The sequence below is a fragment of the Lathyrus oleraceus genome, chromosome 2 (assembly GCF_024323335.1).
Source record: "Lathyrus oleraceus cultivar Zhongwan6 chromosome 2, CAAS_Psat_ZW6_1.0, whole genome shotgun sequence".
NCBI classification, from domain to species: Eukaryota; Viridiplantae; Streptophyta; class Magnoliopsida; order Fabales; family Fabaceae; genus Lathyrus; species Lathyrus oleraceus.
This window is the reverse complement of record NC_066580.1, coordinates 470182092-470199950: the sequence shown is the minus strand read 5'-3', so window position 1 is coordinate 470199950 and position 17859 is coordinate 470182092. Positions and strand designations below refer to the sequence as shown.

The 17859-nt window shown below is 34.9% G+C and overlaps 2 protein-coding genes across 2 annotated transcripts; one reads left to right on the top strand and one right to left on the bottom strand.

Annotated features, from left to right (window-relative positions):
* Nucleotides 1-14041: 14041 nt before the first annotated feature.
* LOC127120491 (uncharacterized) lies at nt 14042-15326 on the top strand. The gene is made up of 2 exons (XM_051050937.1): nt 14042-14747; nt 14855-15326. The coding sequence occupies exons 1-2, from the start codon at nt 14079-14081 to the stop codon at nt 15119-15121; spliced, it is 936 nt and encodes a 311-aa protein (XP_050906894.1). The 5' UTR covers nt 14042-14078; the 3' UTR covers nt 15122-15326.
* Nucleotides 15327-15891: 565 nt separating this feature from the next.
* LOC127123794 (uncharacterized) lies at nt 15892-16616 on the bottom strand. Its single transcript, XM_051053979.1, has 2 exons — nt 16247-16616; nt 15892-16167 (listed from the first exon to the last, which is right to left on the bottom strand). Exons 1-2 carry the CDS (start codon nt 16385-16387, stop codon nt 15892-15894), a joined length of 417 nt encoding a protein of 138 aa, XP_050909936.1. The 5' UTR covers nt 16388-16616.
* Nucleotides 16617-17859: the final 1243 nt, after the last annotated feature.

The following is a 17859-nucleotide window of genomic DNA, read 5'->3' as shown; positions in this document are numbered from 1 at the left end:
CTATCTTTTGTTATTTCTTAATTTTTCTTTATACTTGTTCATCTTACTTGTTCGTTTTCCAAAATGTTTTTTGTGAATTGTCTTTTCAAAATCTAGCTGTCTTAAATCTCTTTCTCTCTCGGCTATGTCTTTTCATTCCCTATTTAAATTGTTCCCCCTCAGTCTAAGTTTTTTATTCTTGTTTTACAACTTATCTTTCTAACCTGAGATGACCTCTAGCTCAAACCATGGCATGAAAAATCAACTGGAGAGCATCAATGAAATGCTAGTCCTCCTTGAAGAATTGAGAGTCTTTGACTATGATATTTTTATTCTCCTTCACTCGGGCGTAAGAATGAAATTTCCTCAAGTAATTTTCAACCTCTTGAATATAACTTTGCCTCTCCTTGAGAGAAAGTTGCTCTTTATTCCTTCTGAACGAGTTTTGAGTAAACTCTTCTCTCTGCAAGGAACGATTGTAAATCTGGATGAAGTTTCATTTAACCATGGGATGAAGAGTTGCTCGTGAAGATAATCTTGTTTCGTAAGGACAGTCTAGCTCCCTCTTCCTCCACTCAAGCTTTGGCAGTCTTCTTAACATGGCTTAGCCTTTTTATTTTTTCCTTATGTCTTTATTTTTTCAGTTCCTGTAATAATTTGTATCTCTTGAGATCCAGTGCTTTGGATATGTTTGTTGTTATGAACTGTATGACTTGTCAAATGTTTCCAATAAATAAATGTATTGTGTAAGATATTATATCAAAAAAGTACTTTTGTTTCAAGGCTGAATCATTTATGTATTTCATCTTCCTTTTACTATTTCTTTGTAATTTTATTTTCATTAAGACTTGTATGTTTAGATTATTAGTCTAATTTGATGTATTCTTTATTAGCCTCTGATTGTATAACCAAAGCAATTTCTATAGTTAATTGGATGTATCAAATGAATCTAATAAAAAAGAAATATAAAGTTAAAAGTGTTGTGTGTTTTTTTCTTCTGAACTCTGAACTTCTTAATCAGTTTACATTAAAATAAATAATTATGATTAAAAGGATGGTATGCAAAAATTAAAAAGGGAAAATAACTTCATTGAATTAAAGGAATGATTACAAAAAGATGTTTAAAACATTAATCCTAATCATCCATAGATTTTCAAGCGTGGAAAAAGTTTCCCCAATCTAAATCCAATTCTTCTTCTTCATCTAAATCGAAGTGAATCACTTCTCTTAATCTTCTTCTTCTATTGGAATTCTTCTTCTTCTTACTAATATTCTTATGTGGCTTCAGTGCCCGAGGAAGAAAGGTTTAACGAATTTCTTCAAGGGGTTTGACCTCCTGATCAGAAGTTGCCTCAAAGACTATAGGAGCCTGTGAAACAATGAGAGTAGTATATTTCTCAGAAGTTGTATTCATCTTGAACTAGATGTATATGGAGTGAATATGGATTTGTGATTTGGATTGAACAAGTTGTGTGCTTTTATAACAATTTTTTTGAAGATCAAATATTTTGCGTCTTTCAGTTTCTGATCTTTGAAATTCTCAAAGGAAATAACTAATTAAGCATGTCATACTAGATTATAATTACTTCTTGGAAACTGAAAGGATAGGGATTTACCATAAGAAGTAAAGAGTTTCTTTCGTTAACTGTATTTTCTTTCAGATTCTTGAAAAGACTTGAAATTGTTTTCTTTTTTTATAAAGTTTTTTTAATAGTTTTAATCCTTTAAATTGATTTTTAATTGTTTCAAATTTTCCAGTGTTTTAAACTCTTTCAAAATTCTGTGCATTTAAACTGTTTTAAATTTCATTTTATTCTTCTCAGTTTTATTATTTTTCTCTTTCTTTTAAAATCTTTTTGATAATGACAAAAGGGGGAGAAAATGCATGGAGTATTTAAGAAAAGATTGATGCATTTCTAAAAGCATCAGAACCTGAACAAAACAGTTTCTACCAAAACAACTTATGAGTTGTAAGCTTTAAGTTATTTATATTTTTGAGTAATTTATCTTATTGAGCTAAAATGATAAATTTAATTAACAAAGGCAGGACTTAGCGAAAGCTTAAAAACCTTACCTTAATGAATTGTCAGGCTAAGGGGAAGCTTACAAACCTCAAACCTAAAGTCAATTTGTTGATTAAATTTATAAGATTCAACTGACATAGATAAGGAGTTAAAGGGAGATTTCAAACCTCATCTTAATGAACTATCCGATTTAGAGGAAGCTTACAAACCTTACCTTAATGGACTATCTAACTTAGGGGGGGCTTACAAACATCATACTCTGATGTTAGACTATGTTGATTAAATCATCAACCATTGTTCTTAAATACATTTATTTGTCATCATAAAAATAGGGAGATTATTGGAACAATATTTGTTCATACCCTTAAAAGGTTTTTATGAGAACAAAGTATTTAAAGAACAATAGGGTTTGCTAACATTTTGTTAAAGTGTGCAGGATCACAAGTATATAACTAATCCTCATTGTTAGCATATGTGAAGAAGCAACATTTGCGTAATTTTGATTGATCAGAAACTGAAGTCTTTTATCAGCCTCTAAAGGCATCAGACTCTGAAGGTTCAGACTCTAGTCTCAAGACTCAGATTTTGATTACAACTCAGGTTCTGAAAGGATGAAGGGCATCTGATTCGTACACTGTACCAAAGTAGTCCTGTCTTATCAAAGCCCCGAATTTTTGGATAAAGTCAACTAGGGTTTCATTTTACAAGGCTCAAGAAATAGTTATGTGACATCTTCAGTTTGTTCTACCTTTTGGTAGATACCTAGTACTTCGAAAGATGTTGTGAGTAATACTATTGTTCAGTGGACAAAGCTTCACACCAGATGCTAGTCTCCAACGTCTCTCTTGGCATACTTCTTCACTAAGTTTGCTCGTTATATTTAAATCCTACAACGACTATTTTCCTGGCCCTATAAAAAAATCTTGTGCTGCAAGGATACTGAGCTACTCTCGTGTTGAAAGGAACCATGATATATTGTGTGTCTCTTTATTTACTCCTGCTTTTACATTTTGTTGTGCAACAAACTCTGAAGTCAGACTCTAATCTGATTCAGCTTCTTACTTGGATCAGAATCTAAGCTTGATATCTTAGGTTCTGAAATAGGTTTAAGAAAAATAAGTAAACTTTCTAATACACAATTCAACCCCCCTTTCTTGTGTATTTTTCTCACCTTCAGAGTAACAATTCTACAAAGCAGTCTCTTTCTTACTTTAAACTTATTGACTGAAATTTTCCAAATTCCACAACTCCTAAATCTATAAAAAAATCATTTCAAGGGTGCTCGCATCAGCAAACCATCCCCCCACCCCCGTTACCAAAAATCATCCATATTGAAGAGATATCGCTTTTTATGCATAAATACATTAAGTGGATTGTAAATGATAAAGGTGACGACAACAATGATTTTTGAGTTGTTTCAAGTTTGCTAGGTAAAAGAGATGAGGACCACCAATTTGTATGCCATTAGCTTATACAAGAGTTAACGGTGCATAAGAAATCATACACTGTACGGGAAAAAAAGAACATTACGATACAATTCTCAATGCTTTTTTCCTCGTGTTAGTGGTATGGAATCAGTTGGAAAATGGATGTGATTCTCTAAAATGGGAAATCTTATAAAAAGTAGTTATGATATGATGTTTATTGATTTAACAGAATATGGTTTCTTAGAGACATTTATTCCACTTTGAAGTAGGTCACCTCAAAATCCACCCAAACGCATCATGTGTGTTGGGTGACTTTCAAAAACATAACATTTTGTTCAAGTTTATTTGAAACATGGGTGTCATATATCAAAGACGTCACTGGAGTGGATGACGCATTTCACAAAAGAGGTTGAAACTTGGCCGAATCACTTTTTGGAAAAGATGGAAGAGTTCATCAAGTTTAACGACATTGAAAGAGAATAAAATAAGGATAGGTAAAAGAAGGAACCACCAATAGATATAGGTTTAGGTGGTGACACATGTTTTGATGCTTTTCAATTTTTATCTAATAATATAACTCATTTTTTGTATGTAATATAGTTAATTATGTAATCCCAATACAATTTGAGACATGCATAATGTATATTCTACATTAATGTTATAGAATTTCAAGGTAATTTTTAGACACTTTTTCAGTTTTAATATTTGCCAATGCATATATATTGGTTCTGTATGAACAGTGTTCTGTGGGTGTGATTCTGAATGTGCATCTTTGGACACACCTCATCTTAATTGTAAAAACAACTAAACATGGGATTTTACGAATGTGAATCTCCATAAAAACCTTTATTTTGTAAAAAGTAGGGTCTGTCCAGATATGCATATATGAAATATGCCACGGTGGCAATATATTATTTCTAAGGTCCAAACTGATCTAAAACTTGTAAATAGGGGGTCTCTCATTCCATGTAAAAAAGACAACACACCAGAATAAATACATATCCCCATCTTCCATTTGTGTATTTCAATGGTGCAAAATCCCCACTATAATTTAGGGTCTCCGAGGACATATCTCTCGTTGATCTGAAATCCAAATTGGACACTCTTCTATGATATCTAAAAAATGAAAGAGTTGTAAAACTCGAGTATCGTTCACCCTTGATTGAAGATGAATGGAAGATATGATTTACCAAACTTGAACTGAATACAAATAAAGATTTAAAGGTTATGCGGAGTATATTTTACTATTACTTATCAAAGGGTCTGATTGAAATGGATGCGACGATTGCAAGATCGACTGAAGATATTCTAAAGATGTTGCAACTTCCTAAACCACTCATTTGTAATGAAATGTAATGTTAAATTTATGTTAACTATTATCTATGTAATGTTAAGTATTTTGATGTTAATTTGTGTTATTTTTCCAACATTCTGCCATTGTTTATGGTTTGGACTAACATATCATTTTCTGAAGGTGTAACTTCGGAATCACCCTAATGTTGATACAAATATGCATCTCCAAACTAAATTTGGATAACTCACCAATTTACGCTGATTAGTGTGTAGAAAAGATGCGCCCGAAGATGCTCTCCAGATTTTACGAGTAACTGTGACTTTTCACCGTAGTGGGGACATAGTGGTGGGTAGCACCCCAAAGGGTGGGAAAAATAACTCTCTTATTATTAAGTAAAAGATTCGAAGGAAAGGGGATTCCTCTTCTAAAATGAATCCATAAGGATACACTTTACTATCTACCAAGACCCACAATCTATAAAGCCTTTCTTACGAAACCACTCACCAACTATGATCCCACATCTTAGGGCACTCGAATAATCATCATGAGACATTTATCTTCCTTGTATAAAATAAAACATTGTATCAACTATTCATGTATCTCGTATTATACTGCAAAAAGTCATAAATTACTCTTTACTTCTTCAATTATAGAGATCACTAGATTTTTTGAGATTATTTATTGAGATGTATCCCATTAGGTTACTAAATAGTTACTTATACTATATAATATTTTTTTATCAGTATATCACATGGAAAGTACATCTGATGTGTCATTATTTTTTGCCAGTTTTTTGTTGAAAATTATTTTAACTTACCAATTGTTTCCTTATACTATCACAATAGGGGATAATACATCAAACTTAAATAATTTTTGTCATCAAATAACATCTCTCATTATACCACCCTACCTAACACACATGAATTAAATCCACTACAAAGAAAGAACATAAACATATAGTTGAAACCGCTAGAGCACACATATACCATGTAAATCTACCATCTCAATTTTAGTCATTTGGATTCACCATGGCACCATATCTAATAAAGTGGTTACCTATTACAAACCTTAAAACAAAACAACCATATTTCACTCTACAGCAACATCAACACAATATCCTTCATCACCTCTCATGGATTCACTACAAGCCCGAGTTATCCTTTACTTTTCATATATACTTCAAATACTACTTTTGTATATTTTCTATATTGATGACCTTCTCTTAATGGGAAATTATATACCGATTATTCATTACTTTATACAATTTTTCTCCAACCGATTTCTCTCAAACATATGTGAACACTGATGACAGTCATCATTACATGATTTTTTATTAACAATTTCGGATGAAAGCATTGAAATAATGAGAAAAAGTCATGCTAAAGTATGAAGAGTGGAGCAAAAACTACTAAGAGTAGAAAATATGGGGCTTAGAAAAATTCTAACACACATGAATTAACATACATATAAAATCTTTTCCCATGGACTTCACGCGTGGCATTGCAACCCATCATGGTGCGATGTTGTGCCACTCTGACTCGCATATTTTGCTATATATATGGCTTTTTATGTAGTTTTTAGGGGTTTAAAATTTTGATAGAGAAAGTGATGGTTTGGGATACCAAAGTGACAATTTTAAAGGTTTTGGAAGCCATTGAAGACTTTATTCTTCATTGGTTTTCACGTTCTCTCAATCTAAACTCATGGTATTTGTTCTATTCACTATGAGTAGCTAGATACCTTAGATTAGATCTTTTTAGACAAACCTACTTGTACTTGTTTGATCATATGGTTGTTTGATGTTAATCGAATTATTTTATGTTATTATTATTATTTATTTGCCTTTGAGTTCATTACTTTTTATGCATTGATGAATGCATGAATCGATATCAGATGAGTATGGATTTCTAACCGTTAGTCTACTAATTGGATCTAGGGAAAATATTCAAATTTATAATTAACTAGAAATAGGTAATTAGAAGTTGTGGCTTTTGAATTAACGAACTATGAACATTTAATTTAAATCTGAATTGGCCTAAGAAATTAGGGAATTATTGTTTAACACTACGCCAAATAAGGGAAAAGAGGGCGCTTTTTTTGGCCTATAACAGCGCTTTAAAGCGCCCTCTAATCTGGCGCTGGCATAGGTAAAGACAGCGCTTTTTTTCCTGGTGAAAGCGCTCTCTAAAGTGGCTCTTTAAGCCCTTTAAGGGCCACTTTAGAGGGCGCTTTTTAAAGAAAGCGCCCTCTAAAATGGAAACTTTTAAGGGTTTAGAGGGCGTTTTTACTGGAAAGCGCCCTCTAAAGTGGAAACTTTTAAGGGTTTAGAGGGCGCTTTTACTGGAAAGCGCCCTTTAAAGTGGAAATTTAAAGGGTTTAGAGGGCGCTTATTTTGGAAAGCGCCCTCTAAAGTGGGTGGTTATTTAAATTTTTTATTTAAAAAGCGCTATATTTTATTTATTTATTTTAGACAACCTGTATATTGAAGCAATACACCTAAAACTGTATAATTTGAAGCCCTTTTTCACACATTGCATTCAACAAGCCTTATATACAACAATCCATACATATACAACAATCCACTGATATATAATAGTTTAACTTCTAAAGATTCTAAATATACAACCAATTCATAACTTAAAAAGAAATAAAACTAAGTAGCAAAAGCATCTCTGAGATGTATGTTTTTTTTGCTAGCCGCATTCTTCTTAGCAACAACCTCTTTTTGTTCAATATCAATAGCATGAACCTAAAATATCATAAAATTAGTTAGGTGAAGTATAAGATCAAGAATTAACATTTTCTATGCATAAATATCATATAATTGTGTTTATACCTTTTTTTTTTATGCAACTGACTCGATTTGCTGTAACAAAAGTCATTTTACCTGTAATAAAGAAAATAATTAAAATCATTTGACCTGTACCTTTTTCACTAAGTTCTCTTTCTTTTCTTGGTTGGAATATGTTCTACATGTCTCTTAACAACACGGACGGTTGGATTGATCCAAATACCCTCATTATGATCATTTCTAATATATGAATCATTTGATATAATATTCTCATCTTGATCATTTCTGGTAAACGATTCAATCTCAACATCAATATCACCTTGATCTCCAGTGTTTTCATCAATTACTTTGTTGGAAAAAAGAACTATAGACCATTTCGTACTTTTCGGATCATTGACATAGAACACTTGTCTAGCTTGAGAGGCTAGAATAAAAGACTCATCTTTGTATCCCACCCTATTAAGATCCACTTGCAAAAATCCTGACTTATCCATTCGAATGCCGTTATTATTTTCAACCCACTTGCAACCAAATATAGGAATCTGAAACTTCTCATAATCAAACACCCAAATGCGCTCGATAACACCAAAATACGACAGATTTGCAAATTTGGGGTTTAAGTCCTTCACACTTGATATGTGCATTGCTTCAGCTACCACGGTGACACCACTATTCTGCATAGTACTTTTATCATCTTGTTCTTTGGTATAAAATATGTATCCATTAATCGCGTATGCGCTATAAGAAAAAACATGGAAACTTGGACCATATGCTAAGCATCTCAACCTTTCTGTTATTGAAGCGGGATCTGAATAATACTTTGAATAAATATGATCCTTAAACCAAGGTATAAAACATCGATTGTGCTCTCGTACTATCCAATTTTCATTTCTATTGGGATTTAAACCTCGGAGAACATCCTTGTGAATTTCAACATACGGCTCAACCTCATTCTCATTGTGCAGAACATACAAATGCACTTGATCCCGTTCGACCCTTGATACTGCCACAATTTTATTTCCAATTAGATTTTTTCCTTCTTTCTTTTCGACAAGCTGAGACTTGGGGAGTCCGATTGACTGAACATTAGACAAATATTCAGTACAAAACTCAATCGCTTCTTCAACAATGTATCTTTCAACCATACAACCTTCTGGTCGACTTCGGTTCTTCACGTACCCTTTTAATATTTTCATATAACGTTCAACAGGGTACATCCATCTCATATAAGCTGGTCCACACAATTGTGTCTCTTTCACAAGATGAACAACTAGATGTACCATTATGTCAAAAAATGATGGAGGAAAAAACATTTCAAGCTCACACAAAGTAATAACGATTTCTTTTTGCAACATTGGTAAGATCGCAGGATCGATCACCTTACTGCAAATTGACTTGAAGAAAGAATACAACTTAGTTATAGAGCTTCTTACTTTTTCTGGAAGAATAGAACGTATACCTATTGGGAGAAAATGTTCCATTATAACATGGCAATCATGGGTCTTTAAACTCTTTAACTTGAGGTCTTTCATAGACACAAGTCTTCTAATATCTGAAGAGTACCCTTCTGGAACTTTAACTTCACTTAGAAACTTACACAATGTTTTTTTCTCCTTTCTAGATAGAGTATAAGCAGCAGGCGGTAGATATGTTCGTTTTCCTTTCTTCAAGGGTCCTAATTCAGTTCTTATTCCCATCGCTATCAAGTCCTTTCTTGCCTTAAGGCCATCCTTAGACTTTCCTTGTATATTGAGTAACATGCCAATAACACTTTCAAATACATTTTTTTCAATATGCATAACATCAAGAAAATGTCTCACATACAAGGACTTCCAATACGGCAATTCAAAAAAAACTGACCTCTTCTTCCACCCACTTTTGACAAGTGTGTGGGCAAAAGGCTTGCCAAAATGAGTATCCAAATCTTCCACCTTTTCAAAAATTTGATCACCCGTCAATATAGGTGGAGCTCTGCCTTGTTCTGTCTCTCCATTGAACGCCTTTCTCCATCCACGGTAGTGATGATTTGAATTTAAGAATCTCCGATGACCGAGAAAGACATTCTTCTGACCAAACTCCAAGCGCTTCCAATTTGTTTTATCTTCACAAATAGGACACGCACATTGACCTTTTATGCTATACCCTGATAGATTTCCGTATGCTGGAAAATCATTAATTGTGCCAAACAACATCGCCCTCAAGTTGAAACTTTCTTTCCTATATCCATCATAAACCTCCACACCGGTCTCCCACAAAATCTTTAAATCTTCGATTAAGGGCTTCAAGTACACGTCTATGTCATTCCCTGGTTGTTTAGGCCCAGAAATCAACATAGACAACATCATGTACTTACGCTTCATACATAGCCATGGAGGTAGGTTATAAATCATAATAATCACAGGCCATGTACTGTGTGAGATACTCTGGATACCGTGTGGGTTCATTCCATCAGTAGATAATGCCAAGCGAAGGTTTCTTGATTCTTCTCCAAATTCAGGATAATCATTATCAATTTTCAACCACTGTGGTGAATCTGCAGGATGTCGATACTTTCCATCTATAATTCTTTCATCTGCATGCCAGGTCAAGTGTCTTGAATCGGTTTCACTACGAAACATGCGTCTAAATCTCGGAATAACAGGAAAATACCACAAGACTTTTGCTGGAGACAACTTGTTCTTATATCGCGAGACACCGCATTTAGGACACTCATTTAACGATGCATACTCATTTCGAAACAAAACGCAATCGTTTGGACATGCATGTATCTTATCATAGCTCATGCCAATAGAGCACAACATCTTTTTGGTCTCATATGTTCGATTGGGAAGAACATTATCCTCAGGAAGCATATCTTTCAAAAGGGCTAATAACTCTGTGAAACTTTTATCCGACCATCCATTGCCCGCCTTTAAGTTGTACAACTTTAATACGGCAGACAATCTTGTGAATTTAGTGCAACCATCATATAAAGGTTTCTCTACATCACTTACCAACCTCTCAAACATTTTGGGACAATCCTTAAGATCTCCTTCAAGTGCTTCTGCAATCTCTTCAACTCGATCACAATCGTATGTATCTGCGCCACTATAGTTTGAGGCATAGGTCGTACTATCCCCCGGTTCAACATTCTCGTTACTTTTCTCACCATGCAAATTCCAACATGTATAACTTCGATCAATTCCATGCCTCATTAGATGCGATGTCAACCGAACTGCGTCAACCCGTTTCCCATAACAACAACCCAAGCAAGGACATATCATTCTACTGGGGTCTTCGGCGTGCGCAACGGCAAACTTAACGAATTCTGATACCCCATTCTCATACTCTCTCGACAATCGATTGGAAGACATCCATGTATTATCCATTACTAATTAGAATAAATAAAAAACAATTTCAGAAGAGAAACCAAAAATGGGATGAGACAAAACAATTTCGCTTTATTGAGTTAGTCTCTATGTAGGGCATTCATGTCTCCAACAACAACCCAAAACCAAAACAATTTTGGTTTATTGAGTTAGTTTCTCAACATTTTCAGATATCTCTGACTTCAATAGCATGAGAATGTATGAACCATGCATTAAGCATTAGTGGTATGCACTAATTTGTAGCATAGTTATATATCATCATATAGTTTTTACAAAAGATAAACATTGACTAGAAAATATATATGTAGAATTGTATAATGGTCTAACTGAAAGCTAACAGAAGAATAGTTGACTCTAATTTACTCTATCAAATAACATCCATACCTAAACTTCTTAAGTTACTAGCTACGCTATGTATGCTAGAATAAATACACTCATAAGCTGCATAGTGTACCTTTGATTGGTAGAAGGTGTTTTAGATATTGCTGCCTCCTTTTTCTACATCGAGAAACAAATGGAACAGTTGGTGAAATTTAACCCATAATGCCTAGTCTCCATTGCTAGCATTGCAACACAATAATTATTGTTGAGAATACTCAATAAATGTATGAACCAAGAAAAATGAAACCAAAAATGAACAATAACGAACGTCAGAAGAGAAACCAAGTAATATGAAGATTAGAAAAATACCTATGGTGTCAAAATCGAACAGCTAACAACGAATTAATAGAAGGAGGAAACGTCGTAGATCTAACAGAGGTGGAAGGAGAACGCCTTAGAAGTAGCGAAAATCGTAGCAGTGAGAACCCTAACGTGAAAAAGAACGAAAATAACAGAGAGTGAAATAACAAAACGTGCAGTATGTTATAATTTTAAGGGTTAAATACACTTTTCCCCCCTGTAATGTTAGCGAGTTTAGGATTACCCCCCTGTAAAAATATTTTTTGTAAACCCCCCCTTATGTTATGTAGATTCCTTCATAGAACCCCCTAATATCCAGGTGGCATGGAATCTAATAAGAGGTCCTACACCTGGCATATTTTTAATTTTGTTAAAGTGATTATGTGTCATTTTACACTTTTTAATTTCAAATACCCCCTTAGAAAATTAGGGTTCTGAACATAGCAGGGAAGACGAAGACGAAATTTCCAGGGGAAGACGAAGACGAAGAAGAAGAATGCAGGGAACGAAGCAAACGAGAAAGACGACCGCAGTGAAGACGAAGATGAAGACAACCTCAGCGAATACGAAGAAGCGATCCAGCTCAGTGAAGACGAGCTCAGTGAAGTGTCCAAAGTCCGAGGTTAGTAAAAATTTGAAGTTCATCAATGTCGTAGGGTAAAATTTTGAAATCAACAATCTTTGACATGTGGGTATAATATATTGACAGGATTCACAACACTTTAGTGTTACACTCCACCATGGGGGTGAATTTTACAGGGTTTTTGAAGAAGAAATTATATACAGAGGGGGTACGGATACGACAGTTAATGGGATACATGTTTCAAATTGGAACATGGATAACATTGAGAAGTTGTTGAGTAGGTTAGGGTATAAGGCTGATTGTGTTAGGGTATGGACAAAAGTTTTAGAAATTCAAGATGGTTTTTTTCTGATTAGGAAAGATGATGATGTTGTTGATGATTTTGCTCTATACTTTAGTGCAATGAATGTGAAAGGAGATTTGTATGTTGAACATAGTACTGGGAACATGGACCCTGCTGATAGGGAACCTAAATGTGTGAATGATGATGACCACCCCCCTGATAATGGAATTGATGGGTTAGATGAGGAGAAGGTAGAGGGGTTAGATGACAGTGAAGATGAAAGAGCTACTGCTTACTTTGATGGTTTTGAAGGAATAGATGTTACTAAGCCTATTAGGTGGGAGCCCAATAACAGTATGGAGGAGCCCAATAAGAGTATGGATTCAGATGATGTATACTATAGTGATGAGTTGAATAGTTCTGACCCAGATGATTCTTGTGATGAAGAAAGGCCCAAGTATGCTAGGTTTAGGAAAGAGCATCTAAACAAAGACTTTATATTCAAGTGGGGTATGGAATTCAACACACTTGATGACTTTAGGGCAGCTATCCGTGAGTGGTCAGTGCTTAATGGGAGGGAAATTTCTTTTGTGAAAAATGAGGGAGATAGGGTAAGGGTGGTGTGTAAGCATAAATGTGGGTTTTTAGTCTTATGCTCTAAGGTGGGCCACAAGGAGACTTTTGCTATAAAAACACTTGTACATAAGCACACATGTGCTAGGGTTTGGAACAACAAGTCTGCTAGCTCAAAGTGGGTGGCCAAGCATGTGCTAAAGAGGATGCAAACTTCTGATACAGTCAGGATAAGAGACATCATCCAAGATATGAGGCAAACATATTCTGTGGGTATTACTGTTGCAAAAGCATGGAGGGCTAAGCTAATTTCCAAGAAGATAATTGAAGGTGATGCTGACAATCAGTATGCTTCCATATGGAGGTATGCAGAAGAACTAAGAAGGGTAAACCATGGCAACACTGTGAAGATAAATGTAGAAAGACCTAGTCCATCCATACAACCAAGGTTTGGGTCATTTTATTTCTGTTTTGATGGCTGTAAGAAAGGCTTTATTCATGGATGCAGACCATTTGTGGGGGTTGATGGATGTCACTTAAAGACCAAGTATGGTGGACAGTTACTTATTGCTGTAGGCAGGGATGCTAATGATCAATACTTCCCTTTGGCATTTGGTGTGGTTGAAAATGAAACAAAGGAGAGTTGGAGATGGTTTATACAACTACTAATGGAGGACATTGGTCAGGATAGAAGATATGTATTTATCTCTGATCAACAGAAGGTATGTATTTAACTCTATCTTTCTGTTGCAAATTATTCTATTCTCTAAATGTTGGAAAAATTTCTATTTTGTATCAGGGACTTGTGGCTGTATTTGAAGAATTGTCTGATACTATTGAGCATAGATTATGTCTTAGGCACTTGTATGCTAATTTCAAGAAAAGGTTTGGTGGAGGAGCCCTTATTAGAGATTTAATGATGGGAGCTGCTAAAGCCACATACTATCAGGCATGGGTCCAAAAGATGAATGAATTGAAGAATGCAGATCCCAATGCTTGGACTTGGTTGATGGCTGTTCCTACCAAAAGCTGGTGTAAGCATGCCTTTTCTTTTTACCCTAAATGTGATACATTGATGAATAATATCTCAGAGTCTTTTAATGCTACCATTCTAGCTGCTAGGGACAAACCTATACTCACAATGTGTGAGTGGATAAGAAAATATCTGATGAATAGGTTATCCACCTCTGCAAGTAAACTAGAAAATTGGCCACATAAGGTGATGCCAATACCTAGGAGAAGGTTAGATAATGAGGTGTTCAGGAGTGGTCATTGGTTGCCAACATGGTCAATTGCTGAGACTTTTCAGGTTACACATAGTTACAACACACATGAATTTATTGTTGACATTGCTAAAAGGTCATGTAGTTGTAATTTTTGGGAATTAGTAGGAATTCCATGTAGGCATGCTGTAGCTGCTCTGAGTTATAGAAAGCAAAACCCTGATGAATTTGTTGATGCTTGTTACACAAGAGAAAAGTTTGCACTATGTTATGGATTTTCAGTAAGTCCAATCAATGGTCAAGATATGTGGCCAGAAGTTGAGATGGAACCACCTCTACCACCTGCATATAAAAATGGTCCTGGTAGACCTAAGAAGATTAGGATAAGAGAAAGTGGAGAGGATGGTGCAAGGAAGAGAAGATCTGGTGTTGCATATAAGTGCACCAAATGTGATAATTTTGGTCACAATGCTATGACTTGTAAGGCTACCACTCAGGATCCCAATGCACTTAAAAGAAAGGTAATTCATTGTGATATACATTTTGTCTTACATTCTACATTCTGTCTTACATTCTTCATTGTGATATGCATTGTGATGACAACCATACATTGTGTCTTACATTGTAGAGAAAACCTAAAAAAGGACATGTGCCAACTGCAACTGATATGCCAACTGCAAATGATATGCCAACTGCATCTGATATGCCTGCCCCAACTGCAACTGATATGACTGTTCCAACAAATGTGCCTGTTCCAACTGATCCACAGCCTCCAACTGATATGCCTGTTCCAACTATTATGAGTCAAACAGGATCTAGTGTGGCTGCCTCAATCACAAAACAATCCAGAAAAAGGGTTGAAAAAAAAACCTATCATCAAAAGAAGGCAAAGTGAGAGGATCAAGTTGAGTTGGTTTAAAAGACCCATAACAGGTGAAGGAATATCTAGTGACAAACCAATTACCCTACCAGAAAATGAAGACATACCCACTTCAAAATGAGGGACTGATTATTATGTTTCTGCTATGTATTTTGTAATCCTTTTGGAAAACTCTTTTGTAATGCCAACTGATCTTTGAAGACATGTATTTTGTAATCCTTTTGTAACAAACATATGCACTTACTGTGATGATCAATTCTAATGTATCAGTTTAACATTATTGGTGTGTATTGTCTATAAAACACAATGGCTAGTCTGTCACATTTTTTTCTTGTTTTTCATAAACCATGAATTCTGCAGAGAGCCATGGCTAGTCTGTGCACTAATCTTACAACAAAACCATGAATTCTGCAGGACCTAAAGAAAAAGCCAAAGTATTTAATTACATTCACCTTGAATTCTGCACTGAAAAAGTTTAAGAGATAGACTACATTAATATATTTCAATTTATTTATATGTTTACTATGTCATATTTTCTTTAGAATTACTGACTATAAAATTGTTCTGTAGTTTTCTGATGATTTTGCAATTTTGCTCTTTCATTATGATATAACTTTTTTCTGTCATTATTGGTAGATTGAATGCTGAAAGTTTAATCAAATAATGATGCTGCACTGACAGTTTAAGATTGATGAACAGATTACATTTCATTGATGAACACATTACAAGTTCAACATTACATTGCTGAAAAACACTAATGACATAACAATTACATGACAGACTCATTAGACTAACTTAACCATAGCTGCTATCAACATCCATGACAGACCAATTACAAACATTAACCATAAATTTTTCCTCTTTTCCATTGCAATCTTTTTCTTCAGTTTTTCTAACTTGTTAAGCTTTCCGACTCTGCAATCTATCTCCTCAACAATCTCTTTAGCAAATTCAATCAAATAAGCCTTGTTGACTTCACATTGGCGGCATCCGGACGGATTGGTTTCTTTCACTGCAAACTCACTGACCAAATCATCCCACAAAAATAAACCGCACCCATTCTGCAATTTGAGACAAACACCACCAACAATTAATTTCGAAATCAAACTCAAAATAATAAAATGCTTCAAAATTGCTCACCATATTATTCCTGCATTTCCAAAATTTGCGACCGGGGTTTTCAATTGACTTGGAGACCAACAACTTCATGGTTTCATTGCATCCACATCTTGGTAAGCCGTTTCCAACTTCACTCGTGGAAGATGCCTTGCTGCCACCCATAACCCAGATGAAGGGGACACGGACGAAGATGAAGAGAGGGATGGATTTGGGGTAGGGATGGATTTCACGAAGAGAGAGAGGGATGGATTTGGGATAGGGATGGATTTCACGAAGAGAGAGAGGGATGGATTTGGAACCCTAATTTCTAGTTTATGCCATGCTGGAGACCTAATGAAGATTCACATGTGAAAATAAAAAAATTAAAAAGCCACGTCTGAAATAAAAAACCAAGATTCCATGCCACCTGGATATTAGGGGGTTCTATGAAGGAATCTACATAACATAAGGGGGGTATTGAAAAAATAACTTTACCAGGGGGGTAACCCTAAACTCGCTAACATTACAGGGGGGTAAAGTGTATTTAACCCTAATTTTAATGTTTACTAAAGGGGACCTTAGAGGGCGCTTGTGGAAAAAAAGCGCCCTCTAAAGGGGGCCTAAGAGGGCGCTTATGAAAGCGCTCTCTAAGGCTTTCCAAAAGCACTTTATAAACTGGAAATGCACATGGACTTATAGAGCGCTTTTTTAAAAGCGCCCTCTAAGGGTAACCTTAGAGGGCGCTTTCTAAAAAGCGCCTTGTATTGTTGTCCCTCTATCTCCTCCTTATTTTTTCGCTTCACCTTAGAGGGCGCTTTATTACAAAAGCGCCCTCTAAAATGCGCTGTCTATTCCAGTTGTTCGCTCCTTATTTTTTCGCTTCACTTTAGAGTGCGCTTTTGTAATAAAGCACCCTCTAAGGTGCGCTGTCTATTCCAGTTTTTGGCGTAGTGTAAGTTAGTGAGCTATACACCAAGGAATTTGGTGCAGTGGTCGTGTTAATCATATGTGATACATTAACATATTATAAATTTGATTAATGCACGGTTCACCAACAAGTATGAGTAGGGGAGTCGAAACAAAATCTAATCGCCTTTAGTCATTGAATTTTATTCAAAGTATTCTCTCGTTTTATTTGTGAACCAAATCAATCTTAAAAATCCCCCATTGTTATTTATTTTAAATCACACGTAGTTATCTTGTTAAGATTCATAATCTCTCTGAAGATGAACTTTTATTACTTCGACAATATTAATACAATTTCTAGAATTTTCTACCAAACATCCTACTATTTTCTTAGCATATAGCTTACTCATCAAGCCTTTGAAGTATATATAAATGTCACTTGAAGGGGGTAGGGGGTTTGAATAGTGACCCCCTTTTTAAATTTTCTTTCTATTGCAAAAATGAACTTGCAATAATATGTGAAAAGAATCAATAATATAATATAAATATTATTGTGTGTGTGTGATTGTGTGCAAAATAAGTATAATTAAAAAAGAAGAGTTTTAGAATAATCGCACAATAATTTATACTGGCTCATTGAAAATTGGCTACTCTGGTCCTCACAGTTTATAAGATTTTCCATTTGATGCTTAACAACTTAAATGTTCTTTTCTTACAACAACATGTACTTTTTTAGCCTCATCGAACTT